General features: G+C 61.8%; 1 protein-coding gene across 1 annotated transcript in view; it reads right to left on the bottom strand.

Moving 5' to 3' along the window:
* Nucleotides 1-12,272, bottom strand: part of MYT1 (myelin transcription factor 1) — a 28,493-nt gene extending 16,221 nt beyond the window's left edge. Inside the window, 10 exon segments of the mRNA XM_023745552.1 lie at nt 65-126; nt 1,455-1,669; nt 2,447-2,560; nt 2,845-2,935; nt 3,381-3,515; nt 4,953-5,780; nt 6,631-6,878; nt 7,298-7,360; nt 11,724-11,754; nt 12,218-12,272. Of these exon segments, the coding sequence (XP_023601320.1) occupies nt 65-126; nt 1,455-1,669; nt 2,447-2,560; nt 2,845-2,935; nt 3,381-3,515; nt 4,953-5,780; nt 6,631-6,878; nt 7,298-7,360; nt 11,724-11,754; nt 12,218-12,272 (1,842 nt within the window).
* Nucleotides 12,273-13,802: the final 1,530 nt, after the last annotated feature.

The raw sequence follows: 13,802 nt of genomic DNA, 5'->3' as shown, positions 1-13,802 counted from the left end.
GGTGAGTTTCAGGTGGACATTGGCGACTATGTGCACGCGCTTGGCGTCATGGGCGTAGTGGAACCGCAGGAGAGGAAGGGAGAGCAGGAGTTGTGCTGGGGGAGGAGGCCTTTGGGAAAGGTTTGGCTGCAAAGAGCGAACAACACCACGCTGATGTGCAGCTTGAACAGCAGGTGGCACGCAGAGGCACACGGGACGGTAGGGTGGGGTGCACAGGGCAGAGCTGCAGGGAAGGGGTGGGGGGCAGGGCCGTTCAGGCTGCTCACATGTGCCCACACCCAGCTCCCACTCGTCCTCCTATTTGGGACTGAGGAGGCTATGTCTGGCCTGACCAAAATGTGTGCAGAAAGAGTAAAACCCTCCAAAGACATTCCAGCATCCCTGATATTTTAAACAAAAACAAGTTGCCCATTGGTGAATGGTTATCAAAAGACTAAAGAATTCTGCAAACAGGATGACTGTTGGAATACCACCCAAGTAGGACAATTGTGTCAATCATCTCAAAAGGCTGATTTTGGTGCCCCATAATAGCCCCTGCTTTAGTAAAGTCACATTGATGTTCAAACAAACATAAAGCATAAAATGGTATCTTTCCTCGTCATTGTGCTCTCAGGTCTGAGATTTCTGAGTGATCACAACTTCCGACTTGCGGGGCGCGTGGGCGCTCGGGTCAGGGTGCCGGCGGGAAGGCCGGCTGCCCTGTCCTCGCGAGTGGGCGAGGCGCCATGCTCCAGCACGGTCGTCTCGATCGGCGTCTTTATGATCAACGGGCAGGAAACCCGTCACTGCTGGCTCAGCCGATTCCCGCCAGCAGATGCCAGTTCCACCAGGGACAGTGGGGGCGCTTTCCCTTTCGCACGCATTTCCAGGGCTCAGGGGCTGGCAGGCAGTGTGATAAGTGACCACAGGGCAGGAAGGGTGTTCCCGGAGGGTCATGTCTATTAGTACAAATACCCAGAAACTTTGTTGCTTACTATCACAAAGAACACCTTGCATCCACTGAGCTGCCCCCAGCAGGAAGGGAAATGGCTCCTGTCAGGTACCAGGCTCAACACAGCAGATGTCTGACCCACCCCGGACACACACAAACACATGCACGCGCACCAATGCACCCACACATGTGCGCACACATACACGCACTCACATGCGCACACACCCGCACACGCCCTGCCTCACTCTGGGAATAAACAGGCTGGAAGTAGGTGGCCAGGAGAGGGGGACCTGGCAGGGTGACCACAGCAGCGACATCATTCTCAAGCCTTTGGACACACACCCCACAAAGGGCCTGGTTTTGTTTCACGAATAGTGAGCCTGATGGTGAACAAGGAGGGTGGACCCTGGGACAGCTAAGCCCTGGGTCCGTCCCGTCAGCCCCCGGGCAGACACCCTCCTGGCCAGGGTCCCTCCACTGTTCCTCACTCTACACCTCCCAGGAGCCATGCTCCCCAACTTACATTTAAAGGCTTTAGGTGAGGTTTCGCTGGTCTGAATCTTTGGGGCAAGCATGCGTTTGCCAAAAACCTGAGCATCAAAACTTGCGTAGTCAAAGGTGACCTTGGAGAACTTCTCCAGCTCCTTCGCCAGGTTGGCCCTGGGCGTGGAAGGGGCCACACTGGGCCGGTAGCTTCCATATGGAGGGACCTCGAGCTGCTTCACGAAGCACATGGGTCTGGGGTGCAGGACAGATGCAGAACCATGAGGACAGGACCCAGGAGCCCAGTGCTACTCATCCCCCAGCCTGCACAGGGGCCCCTCAGAGCCAGTGGACAGACCCCTGGGACACCCTCCCCCATGTCCCACCACTAACAGCTGCCTGGGGCCTGGTCAGTGTGAGGAAGAATGGCCTGACCCCTTGCAGACAGCATTAGCCAGAGGAGGCAGGGCCTGCGACCTTAGGAGAGCAGGTTTCAAACAGCTCAGCAACAGTGCACGGGAGCCCTTGGCCGTGGGCCGCCCCAGAGCATCCCCCAGCGGGGATGGTAAGGGCCCAGGGAGGAAGCTCTGCAGCAGGTGTCCGAGAGCCTTCGAGGAGAACCCTCAAGACTGGCCCGACGCAGCTCTTCACGGGCAGGGACGGCGGAGATGGCCCTTGAAGGGACAGGCGTGGGAAAGCCACCGCAGGGTGCCGTTCTTTGTTACTGAAGCTCTTGGAAGAGTTCGGATGTTTAAATACACAAGAGGCAGCATTGAAGACCAGCCCAGAGAACACAGGAGCCGGGCAGGAAGACCACCGGGAGGAGACTGCCAACCACTCAGGACGAAGGAGCCTGGGCACCCCCCTCCCCCCTGCAGCAGGCCAGAGACTCCTGTGCGCCCTGAAACTGCCCTCCAGCTTCGTGCTGGGAGGCCCGCGGCTACTTGAGGCACCAGCACACGCCCACACCCACACCCACAGGCACGCGCTGCCCACAGGCAGCCCCTCCAGTGCTGTGGTGCTTGCACTCGCCTGAGGATCCGCTCTGAGCTGGAGTCAGTCTTGGAAGGATCTCCTGTCTGCGGCTGTTGCTTCTCGTGAGATTTGGCTAACTTTTCTGCAGCAGCAATGGGACACCCAGACAAACTAGAGAAGGACAAGGGGACAGCTGAGCCTCCCCTCTGGGCCGCCTGCTGGGCCGGGGACACGGCAAGAGCCTGCGGGGCCTGGGAAGCTGTCACTCCTCCAGAGTTGGCTTTTTCTTCTGCTCTGGGCTCGAGCACCAAAGCAGCCGCTGTTCAGGTGGTTTGTTTAAGGAAATTCTAAACCAGTGACACCAAGGTCTGCCCTCACCTTGTGGCTGCCCTGAGGGGCCACGGCAGGCCCTGCGCACCCACGACCGCCCTCACCACGCCCAGCTTCGCAAGTACCTCCTGTGCGTGTTCCGGTTGCTGTTCACGTGGCCCTGGCCTGTGCAGCCGGGGGTGGGGCACTTGAGCACGTTCTCGTGCATGGCCAAGACTGCAAGAGAAGGGTGAGCACAGCCTGAGAGGCACACCGCACCTTGAGCAGCCTCAGCCCAGTCAGGGCATGTCCCCCACCCCCCGGCCGCCCCCTGCCTCCCTGGGGCAGAAACGAACTCAGCTTAACAACCCCTGGCTCCAGTCAACCTCCGGTTCAGTTACTGCCTCCAGCCTGGGGCCAGGACAGGCTTGCCCCGAGCAAACCCAGCCCCTGCCCAGGGGTGGCCTCATCTCCCTCAGCTCTGCCTCCCGTGCCCATCTTCAGGGGGCCCTGACCCAAGCTGCCTTCTCAAGGTGCATGACTGGGCACACTCCATGTCCCCAGCCTCATAGGGCTCACATGTGGGCATCTGGACAGTGCCAATCCAAGGAACAGGGCCCAAGTGGCCATTTGGACACCTTCCAAACACCAGCTGTGTCCTGAGCTCTGCGGAGCTACTCACTCTCTGGAGGGATCCTGTCCTTGTGGGGGCACCCTGACAGGCTGCGGTGGTGCGGGTACAGCCCTGTCACGTGCCCGGTGCCATCACAGCCGGGGGTTGGGCACTTGATCTCACGTTTCTCTGCTCTTGAGGAATCTAAACACACAACACATTAGTCAGAAGGTGCCCAGGAAGTTGCATGCTGGGTGGTGAGGACAGCTGATCCTTCTCTCTGGGCATCCAGAGAGGAGAGTGGCCAGCCTGCCCGAGAGCCCCAGAGGGACCAGGGCTGCACAGCAAGCTGACTCCAGAGGACCGGTCCGCACATGTGGGCTGCCCAGAGCCCGGAGAAGCCCGAGACTGACCGAGCACCCCGAGAGCAGCTACGCAGCCACGCCCGGTCCCTCTGCCACTGGTTCAGAGTGAGGGCACACCTGCTGGAGCCCCACCCTCAGGGTCAGCCTCTGCAGAGAAAGGAGGCGGTCAGGGCGAAGGTCCCTACCAGGACTGATCATCTGTTTGTGACAAAATGAAGAGGACAAAGAAGTTAAGAAACTTACCCAAATCACATGCCTACTTAATGCTGGGGCGGAGATTTAAGCTCAAGCCTCAGTGACCGGCCTCATCGCTCTCTGCAAGGCCAGAGAGGTCACTCGTGCATGTGGGGGCCCAAAGGGGACACCTGTCAGGGCACTGGTGATCTCCAGAGCCTGGCCTTTGCCCTGGAGAAGCTCCTGGGCAGAGCCGCCCCCCTGGGAGAACCAAGAGGCCACAGCCTCGCTCACAGGGAGGCCTCGCAAAGCCTGGCACCAGCCTTATGGGCCTGCCTGGCACAGCCTGGTGCTCCCAGCCCAGCCACCAGCATCTGTCCCCTGGGTCCCTGCCCTCAACTTTAGCCCTGAAAGCAGGGCACTGCATCTGGGTCCCTAACGTCCATCCCACAGGAGTGAGTCCCTGAACCCCTGGGCCTGGGCTGTCACTGGTCTGTATCCCCGCCCCAACAGGGTCCCACTGAACTGTGGGCCCCAAGTCCGCCTTCAGACTGACACCCCACACCACCCCCGAGTCCCTGTCACCTTCACTCCAGCATCCTCATGTCCATGTCCCCTCAAGGCCTGTGCAGGAGCCTGTGCTGGCCTGACTTGGAGCCCCAAACTGCTGTCCCTCAGTCTGCCACCCCCAAAGGGTCTCCCCTGATAGCTCTCCTCGGGTTGAAATAACGTCCCCATCTGTGTCCCCTCCGCTGTGCCCCTGAATATCTGACCCTGCGCCGGTCCCACAAGAGCGAGTGTCCCCAGAAAACATGGCCCTGTGTCTCCACAAGCGAGGCGGCCTCATGACCTACAACTCACGCAAGTCCCTCCCAACCCGGTGGCTCCCCAGGCTGTGGCTGAGCCACTGAGTTGGGTGACTGTCCCTCCCTCGCCTCTGCTCAGCTGGTGCCTCGGCTCAGTGCTGCTCTCTGGTGGCCCTGTGTGTGCAGCGCGAGCCCTGTCCTCAGACTCAGGCCAGGTCTCTGCTGGTGGCACCTGCACACCTGGTGTCCCCAGGGGAGGGGCAGGGATGGGCGTGTGGGGCCTGCGCCAGCCCTACCTTTGCTGCAGTAGGTCTTCCGCGTGGCATCCAGGGGCCTGGCCACCTTCACCGGCTCACCCAGGCCCAGCTCCCCGGGCTCGCACGCAGCCCGCACCTGCTCAGCTTTCAGGGCGATGGCCTGCTCCAGGAGGCCCAGGTTCCCCCGTGTCATCATGTCGTGCATCTCGGACTCATCCGTGACCTCGGACTTCTGGGAGCTCGAGTCCTCATCCTTGCCGTCATCAGACCGCAGCTCCACCAGGACAGAGTACTCGGGCTTGCGGCTGTGGGGTTCAGGGGCCTGTTCTGGGGGGGAACGAGGGGCGCCCTCCCGGCAGGTCACATCAGGAGTGATCTCCTCCTCGTCCTCTTCGTCTTCCTCATCCTCGGTCTCCTCCTCCTCCTCCTCTTCTTCTTCCTCCTCTTCCTCTTCCTCCTCCTCTTCAGCTTCCTCCTCCTCTTTCTCCTCGTGGTCCCCAGAGACTGTTTGCTGGTGGAGCGCCTCGCTGGCCATGCCCTCCAGGAACTGAGGGCCGGGCCCCTGAGTGTACTCACTGGTGACCTCAATGACCTCCTCGGTGTCCGCCGGCTGGATAAAGACCTCCTTCTCCCCTCTGTCGCTGGCGGCCCCTCCTTCCGCCTCCTCCTGCACCAGGTGCAGGACACCAGGGCCCGGCTTGGCCTGCTGGCCGGAGCCCTCCCTGACCAGGGGCTCCTCAGCGACGTGGCCCAGGTCTAGGAGGGAAGTGGCGATGGCTTCCTGGAAGCTGCTGTAGCTGCCTTTGGAGGAGCCTATGGGGGTGCCGGCGGGGTTGGAACTGAACTGAGACTGGATGGGGCTCCTTCCTGCACAAGATCAGAAAAGCCACATGGAGGGCCCCCGAGGAGGGCGGATGTCCAGGCTTCTGTCCCCGTCCAGAAGTGGGCATCAGTGGGGTCATTTGCATCACTGCCACTGCCTAGATCTGGAGGTCACAGTGGACTTTTTAGGGGCAGATAGGGTCACTCCATTGTGGTACTTTCTCACATCACTTCACAAAGTGGAGCTGTGGTACTTTCTCACATCACTTCACAAAGTGGAGCTCAAAGAATACATTCGATTTTTTAAAATTGTTTCAAAATTGAAAAGTAGTAAACAAATTTATACTTTGCAAAGGACCCAAATTTAAATGTTTTCAGGGCGATGACTAAAATGTGGGGTGCTCCCCGCGCTGGCCCTGCAGTCCGTGCTCCAAGGGACGGAACACCCTCGGGCACCGCCAGCGCTACAGGAGGCAGGTGTGGGGACCTGCAGGACTGGCAACAAGTTACCCAAACCCGCCTCGGACCGAGGAGCTCGGGGGTGCAACGGGGTGTGGACCTTGGCCCGTCACACCAGCATTTGCCAAGGGCAGGGTGCCCCACAGGGTCCCCCTCAATCCTCCTCCATCTCACCAAGCGCCAAACAGCCCCAGGCTTCACTTCCCAAGGGCCACGCAGCTGTGTCCATGTGTCAGTCTCTCACGTGCACAGACACACACCCAGTCACACAGCGTTCACACAGCGCAGCCGCGGCCTCGCAGGAAGCCCGCCGCCTGCGGACAGGGCGCCCTTGTTCTCAGGAAGGGCTTTCTTGGCAGGGCACTCCCGGCCCAGGTGGTGGCTCTCTGGGACACACTGGGCGCCTTGATTCAGGACAGAAAGAACAACAAGGCACCTTCAGCGGGCGGGGGGTGCCGAGCCCCCTCCTGTCCTGCCAGCTCGGCCTCGGCCTCCTCCAGAGCTCCTTCCGACTCCTCTGAAACAGAGGCATCCTTCACCTCGGCGTCCTCGCTGCCCTCGCTGTCCACGCCGTAGCCCTCGTCCAGAGCCAGCTTCAGAGGGGGTGACTTCCGCTTGGACACCAGGTGCTGGGCCTCGGGGCCCTCCAGCTTCCTCTTCTTGGCCAGAGGGCAGCTCTGTAAACTGGAGGAAGGGGGCCAGGCTGAGGCCACCCACCCTGACTCCCTGCCTCCCCTGCCCTTCACCCTGTTCCTCTTGGCATCACATCGCCATCCCTCTGCTAGAAGCCCCAGACTCGTTGGCGGGGTTGCATGGACCCCCCAGGATGACTTGAGTCACCCAGTGTGCCCCGGGTCTGCCCTGAGCTCTCCTACACAGAGTCCTGCGGCCTCCCAGCAGCCCAACTGGGAGAGCCAGCGCTCTGCCTCAGCTGGGACAGCCCCTCCGTGACAGGTGGCGTGGGAGGACACCGGCTCAGCAGCCTTGGGCAGACGTGGAAGGTTCTAGATCCACAAAAGGCCCAGAGCGGTGGATGGGCTACAGCATCCCAGCAGCCCACCCTCCTTCCCAGGAACCGAGGTGAGGCCCACAGGCCTCCTTACCTCCGGTGCCTGGAGTACTTGCCACGGATGTGCCCCGAGCCCGAGCATCCCGGCGTGGGGCAGCTGGGGAGGCAAGCAGAGCGGTCACTGGGGAAGGGGCCCACCCCAGACCTCACCCGGGGCCAGAAGACTGTCTCCAAGCTGTTGGTCTCAGAACAGCCGCTTGCAGTGGCAAAAAACAAGTGAAATCACTCCCCCACGTAAGTAACTGTCAGGAGGGTGTCCGTGTGGAGGCAAGGCTCCCAGTGCGCAGCTCCGGGAAGGCGCTCCCTCTCCACAGATGAGCCAAGCTTCCCCGGGGCTGGGCAGGCTCCGAGGCTGGCCCAGGGCAACACACAGATGCTGGGATTCTCTGGCCACCACGGGGGCCCAGCAGCGCTGAGGCCGTGGCCTGCAGCCTCGCCCGGCGCTGAGCCAGTGCCTGCAGGAAGGACCGTGCAAACACGAAGGTGTGGCGGCCACACCTGGTGTGATGAAGCCAGGAGGATCGGTGACCCAGGAGCTGCCACGAGACCTTGGAGGGGGTGGTGGGGGGGGCCTCTCCCAGCTCCCCTCAGGGCTGGTGAACGAACGTGGATGGAGACGAGACCCCAGGAGTTCCTCACCCTTCACCATCATCTGTCTCCCCACAGAACCAAACCGTGGGAAGCTCCAGAAACTTCTGGTCATGAACGGGGACCATGCCACCCAACCCACCTCCCAGGAGCTGGCTCCCCAGGGCCCTGGGTAGGGCCTGGGTGGGGTGTGGAGTGAGCGTCCTCTGGCTGTCGGACACATCAGACCAGGGTTTTAAAGAGCTGTGATCACCCCATTTTACAGAGCAGCAAACTGACACCCAGCAAGATGGAGAGGTCACCTAAAGGAGGGGCCCGAGCTCCCCCTAGAAGGGGGTCACCCAAAGTTGCCCTGCCCAAGGGGAGAAGACCTCATTTTTAACAGGAGCAACACCGCAGGGCCTGAGCTCCACCTTGGATCGGACTTCCCCAGAGCCAAGAAGGAAAGAACATTCGGGCCCGACATCTGCAGGCTCCTGGGACCAGGAAAGGGGCACCACCCTTGACCTCCATCCAGACACCCACAATGATTTCTAACCTGATTGGTCACTGGCCTGAGTGCAGACAGCTGTGGGGCCCGACTGGCCAGAGGGCCACACCTGTGACAGGTCAGGGAGAAACAGGACAGAGGGTGGAGGCAAAGCCCCACCCGCACGGCTGCCTTGGGGAGCAGCTGGTGGGAGCACTGCCTGCAGCCCATGTGGGGGCCTCGTGGCCGCTCTCAGTGCTGATTTTCATTGATTTAGAAAGCAGACGGAAGGAGTGGGGGAGGGGTCGGGGGCGGGGAGACATGCCACTGTCACTGTGGGTCTCCTTTGCAGGCACAGAGCGGCAGCCCAGGCTGGCTTCGCTCTCCAGAACCGGCTTTGAGACTTTCCACAAAAGCTCCTTGTTCCGGGGATGGAAGCTGAGGTCCCAATTAGTCGATTAATCATTGAGTTAATCAGGCAATTAGGTGGCAGCTGCCGGGGAGGCCTGCGGGGCACTGGCGCTGCCCCAACACGTCACCTGCCCCGAGACACACCTCCGCCCACCGATTCAGAAGGGGCCTGGCCTCCAGCTGGCCTGTGTGCAGCGCTGGCGAGGACCACGCGGGAGGCGCTGGGATGCGGGCTCGCGGAGGGCCTGGGTGGGCAGCACTGAGCGGACCTGGAGACCACTCCCAGGTCTAAACACGCAGTGTGTGTGGCAGCAGATGGGCCTGGACTAAAGCCCCAGGGAAGTGTCTGTCACCTCTCGCGGTGTGAAGGGAAAGACCACCGGCCGCACGTTTTCACCCAACACTTAAATCCGGCCCCAGAGGCAGCAGGTGCTGGGGCCGCTGTCCCAGCCTCCCGGCAGCTCATCTCCTCACAACCTCTGTGCCACCGCCCAGACGCCAGGGCTGTGCTGGAGCTGGTGAAGGGACAGCTGGGGTGCAGGCGGCACGGAGCTCTGGGCAATGGGGCCCACATTCCTCACCCACAGAGTGAGTCCTGCAGGCAATTCCGCCTGAGATTCCCTAACCTCACGGTGCTCCTCGCGCACACCACAGCACTGAGTTTTCTGTGTCAGCACCAACAGTGGGCGTCCCACCAGGACGTGCACCCATCTGCTTGGACAGGGAGGAGTCCTGGCTTGCTACCCGTCATCCCGTGGCACGAAAGTGCCCACTGTGGGCGACGTGCACAGAGCTGTTTGTGGCCGTATGTCACATTCCCGCGTGCAGCTCATGGCACAGTCCGCTCCGCTTGGCTAATGTCGGTTCTCAGGAACCTGAAGAACAGCTGGAGACACTGTTACTAGAACGCTGGGCGCCCAGTCTACCCTGCTTCTCTGCAGGAAACTAGACGGTCTCTGTGACCAAGTCCACGGGGGCCTGTCTGACTAACGAAGCGGGAGAGCCCAGCGCTCACAGAGCCTCACTCACCTGGCCGGCTCTCCTCTTAGATGCTTCAAAGCAAATCTATTTGAGAGTCATTTTCTCTTCAAGAGAATATCCAACCCTTTGTGTTTGCCTTTCTAACTTCTCCATAACTTCATCTATTGGCAAAATTAAATGCCATTACCAAGGCGGAAGCCAGATGTCCCCAGGTGAGTGTCACACGGCCAGGCAAGGAAGTGGGCCCCTCTCGGAAGCTTCTGCACCTGTGCCCAGGGCCTCCGAGGTCCCGCAGCCTCTCTCAGGGCGCCTGGTCTGCCTGCCGCCCACCCTCTCCCTCTCACCCTTGACCCAGGACTGTGCTTTGAGCTGCAGAGTATGTGGTTCTGCTCTTCAGGCTGGAAAACTTTAACCCTCTCACCCTCCGGTTCCCACTCACTAGGACACCAGCAGGCACAGCTTCCGTGCGGATCCCTGACAGCCAGACGGTCCAGAGCAGCCAGCGCGGAGCCGCCCACGCCCGGGCTCTGAGCCTCCGCCTCCCGCCCATGCCCCTTCCCTTCTGAAACCAAGTTGGAGCCCAGAGCTCGGGGGACTCTGGGACACTTTGGGGTCCTCCCATTCTCCTGGTTGGCAGCAGCCAGCTGCTCAACAACTACCTAGAGAAGAATAAAGTGGTGCTGGCCCCAGTTTTCCTCCGTCTAGTGAGAGGGCATGGCGGGCAGCGAGGTGGAGCCAGCATTCTGCGGAAAGGCCAGCAGCCTCAGGAAGGGCATGTTCTCTGTCTCCAGCCGGGAGTCTGGAAGCTCACAGAGACTTCCATCAGGTGTGCTGGTCGCCCCGGCCCCTCCACATGCCATCTCGAGGGTGGCACACCCGCCAGCGCCCGCAGGTTGGGCACGGTGCTGTCCCAGCACCAAAGCTGTGTGCAGAGCCCCCCACCCTCCAAGGATGAGCCTCGTGCAGGCTGCCTCACAGGGAATTTTTGGAAATTAAATGGGGCACCCAATGCCCACATGGCATATTGGGGACGCTTCGGCAAAGCAGCAACTCCCTCCTTCCCTTGTACTCTGAGCCAGGACGCGTCAGCACTACCCTCCTCAGAGAAGCCGGTCTCCTACACACCCCCCCCTGGTGGCTCTTTCTAAGTCCATGGCCCTAGACCCAGGAAGAACCCGTCTGCAGGCGGAGGGGGAAGGGTGCTGGGGCGGGTGGAGGGGGAGGGGTGCTGGGGCGGGTGGAGGGGGAAGGGTGCTGGGGCGGGTGGAGGGGGAGGGGTGTTGGGGCGGGTGGAGGGGGAGGGGTGCTGGGGCGGGTGGAGGGGGAAGGGTGCTGGGGCGGGTGGAGGGGGAGGGGTGCTGGGGCGGGTGGAGGGGGAGGGGTGCTGGTAGGCAGGCACGTAGGCACTGGGGTGGTTTTCTTCTGCCATCCCCACCCTAAAGGCTTTGGCCACACCCAGGACAGAAGCCAGCAGGTGAGAGCACCTCAGCCTTAGCCTCCAGGAGGGGCCTGGCCTCCAGCTCGGACCAGCACTCACTGTGGTGGGCTGTCCTCCCTCCTCCTCAGGGCTCGGCCCCTAGCAGTGTGGCCTGGAATCCGCAGTCGCAGACTCTGCCACAGGAGACCCCAACACACCGCCTGCGCCTGCGTTTCCCAGTCAGTGGAAGCCTCGGGCCCCGGAAGCCTGTTCCATCTCCAGCCAAATGGGCCTCAGACCGTCTGACACAGAGCCTTTGTGACCAAGAGAGCCCTCACGACTGCAAGGGACCCTGTGACAGCCCTGCCGGTGGTGGCCAATGCGCACAGGCTGTGCCCCTGCCATGAGGCGGCTGGGTGATGGGGCCAGGACGGGGGAGGGGGGGCGACAGCTGACACATGCCAAGGAGAGAGGGGCCTCGTCAGGGAACAGGGCCAGAGGTGCAGTTGGTCAATCCCAGGAGCCCGTGGGGGACATTAGGACGTGCAGGGTCATAGGCGCGACACGCTCGGCACCAGCGGGGAGTCCTCTTACCTGAGCTCGGCACCTGTGGGCTCCAGGGGTGCTGGTGAGAGACAGGAAGCACGCAGAGTCAGCATTAAACGAGCACAGTGGAGACATGGCAGCCGCCCCGTGCCACCTCCTCCTGACCTGCCAGTGCACATTAGGTGCAACCTGGGGAGGGCTGGTGTCTTTGGAGGGACAAGTGCCCCCACCCAACACGGGCTCCTGGGCCCTCAGAGCCAGTGAGGCACCTCTTCTCTAACTGCACAGAGAACACCCTGCGGAGCTGCGTCTGCCTGGCACCTCGCCCGGCGCTCTGTCTGGGAGAGCCCCGCAGCGCCCACAGCGCCCTGAGGCCGCCAGAGGCCTCAGACTCAGGCCCCAGCCAGGGAGGAGCAGGCAGGCCGGCCTCGCTGTGGGCCGCTCTCCTGAGGGACCCCGCGGGAGGTGGCGTCCACAGCCTCGGCCTGGGACTCGGACAGAGCCAGCTGTGGCACCAGGATGGACGGGGAGGCGGCACTCACCTCGCAGGGCCTTGGATCTGGTGCGAGCGCGCATCTCCTCGTTCTCTAAGCTCATCTGCAAGTAGAAGCAGCTGTCACGTTCAGGGAAGACAGGGCTGCCGGGCCTGCCTGCGTGCTTTCCAGCCCAGCTTTGCTGGTGAAGGCGGGCTTGCGACACCGAATCCAAGGAATGGCTCCCAAGGCAGGAAGACCTGGGACCTGGAGCAGCAGGCCCCCCATTTCCGGGTCCTCCTGTCCCCTGCGCCTGTCCCATCCCGACCGAGGAGGGTGGGGCCTGCTCCCCCCTCTCACAGGCACAGGGGCTCAGGTACCAGGACAGTTCACCAGCGCAGACTCCACCCCACTGGGCCCCGGTGCCCAGCTTCCTGCTGGAGCTAACGTGAGGGTCGTCCAGTCAGAAAAAGGTTGCCGGGACCCGGATGGACTATCCAGGAAGCGTCCAGAGGTGGGACAGCTGTGAGCTTCACTGTGTGCTGTCCCAGGAACAGTCCAAGGACAGGTGGCCTGAGCTCAGGGACCGTCCCTAACGTGGGGCAGGTCGCCCCTGCGTGTGTTCCTAGGGGCACCAGGCTGCTCGGCATGCCCCACCCTGGGGACTAGAGACACATCCCTGTGCACGTTCTAATAGCCGCGCCGACAATGTGAAAGGAAACAGCTAAAACTAATGCTAATACTAAACTTAGCCCAATCTACCCAAAACTATCATTTCAACAATGATTGATATGAATGAGATTGTGAATGAGACTTTTGTTCTGTAGTAACTGAGAAACCTTGCGTGTCTCCTGGTCTCAGCACATCTGCGTGAGCAGCCACCTGCCACCTGCCCACGGCCACCAGGCTGTGGCATGCCCAGAGGCGGAGGCCGTGTCCGTGAGAGCCAGGCTGGGGCATGAATAAAGGCCAACGGGTCAGCTCGCCAGACCCACCGGCCCCTACCCGATGCCGCTTCTCCCAGGAGAGGCTGAGTGGCACCTGCGAGGGGACAAGGCACAGTCCAGACCAGCGGTCACCAACCTCCCAGACCTCACGGACCACCAGTGGTCCGCAGACCACCGGTTGGCAACCACTGGTCTAGACGCCACCGGAGCCCATTAGTGATGCCCCCACAGTCCCCGCCCCGATCCACTTCGGAGGGGGACACGCCCACACTGTCCTCCAAGGAGTCGGGGGAGAGCCCCGGGAATTACAGGTCATCAGACGAATCCTTGGCCTGTGTCGCTCATGACACATCTGGGCAGCAGGTGATAACGAGGTAGGAGGTGGGCGCTGAGCAGGAGCCCCGACATGCTCTGTGTCTCCAAGAAAGAGCGGCCTCTGCCGGTTACCCACCCCAGGAGGCCCTGGGAGAGCGGGCCGCACCACTCACCACGGTCAGGAAAAGGAGGAAGCAGCCCCCACCTGCCTCAGGCCACCACGGAGGCTGCCGGAGGGACAGCGGACAGTGGGGGAGATGTGTCGGGAGAGAGGAAGCCAGTGCAGGGGGAGCGGAATCTGGGGTCGCCCCTGGGAAGACAGGTGGAGGGATCCCCCCAAGTAGTGAGATGAATTTTGCAGAGGGAAACTCCCGAAAGCGGCACCAACATAT

The sequence above is a fragment of the Myotis lucifugus genome, unplaced genomic scaffold, assembly GCF_000147115.1.
Source record: "Myotis lucifugus unplaced genomic scaffold, Myoluc2.0 scaffold_555, whole genome shotgun sequence".
NCBI lineage: Eukaryota > Metazoa > Chordata > Mammalia > Chiroptera > Vespertilionidae > Myotis > Myotis lucifugus.
The sequence above is the reverse complement of the archived record's forward strand: the minus strand, read 5'-3'. Positions and strand labels throughout refer to the sequence as shown.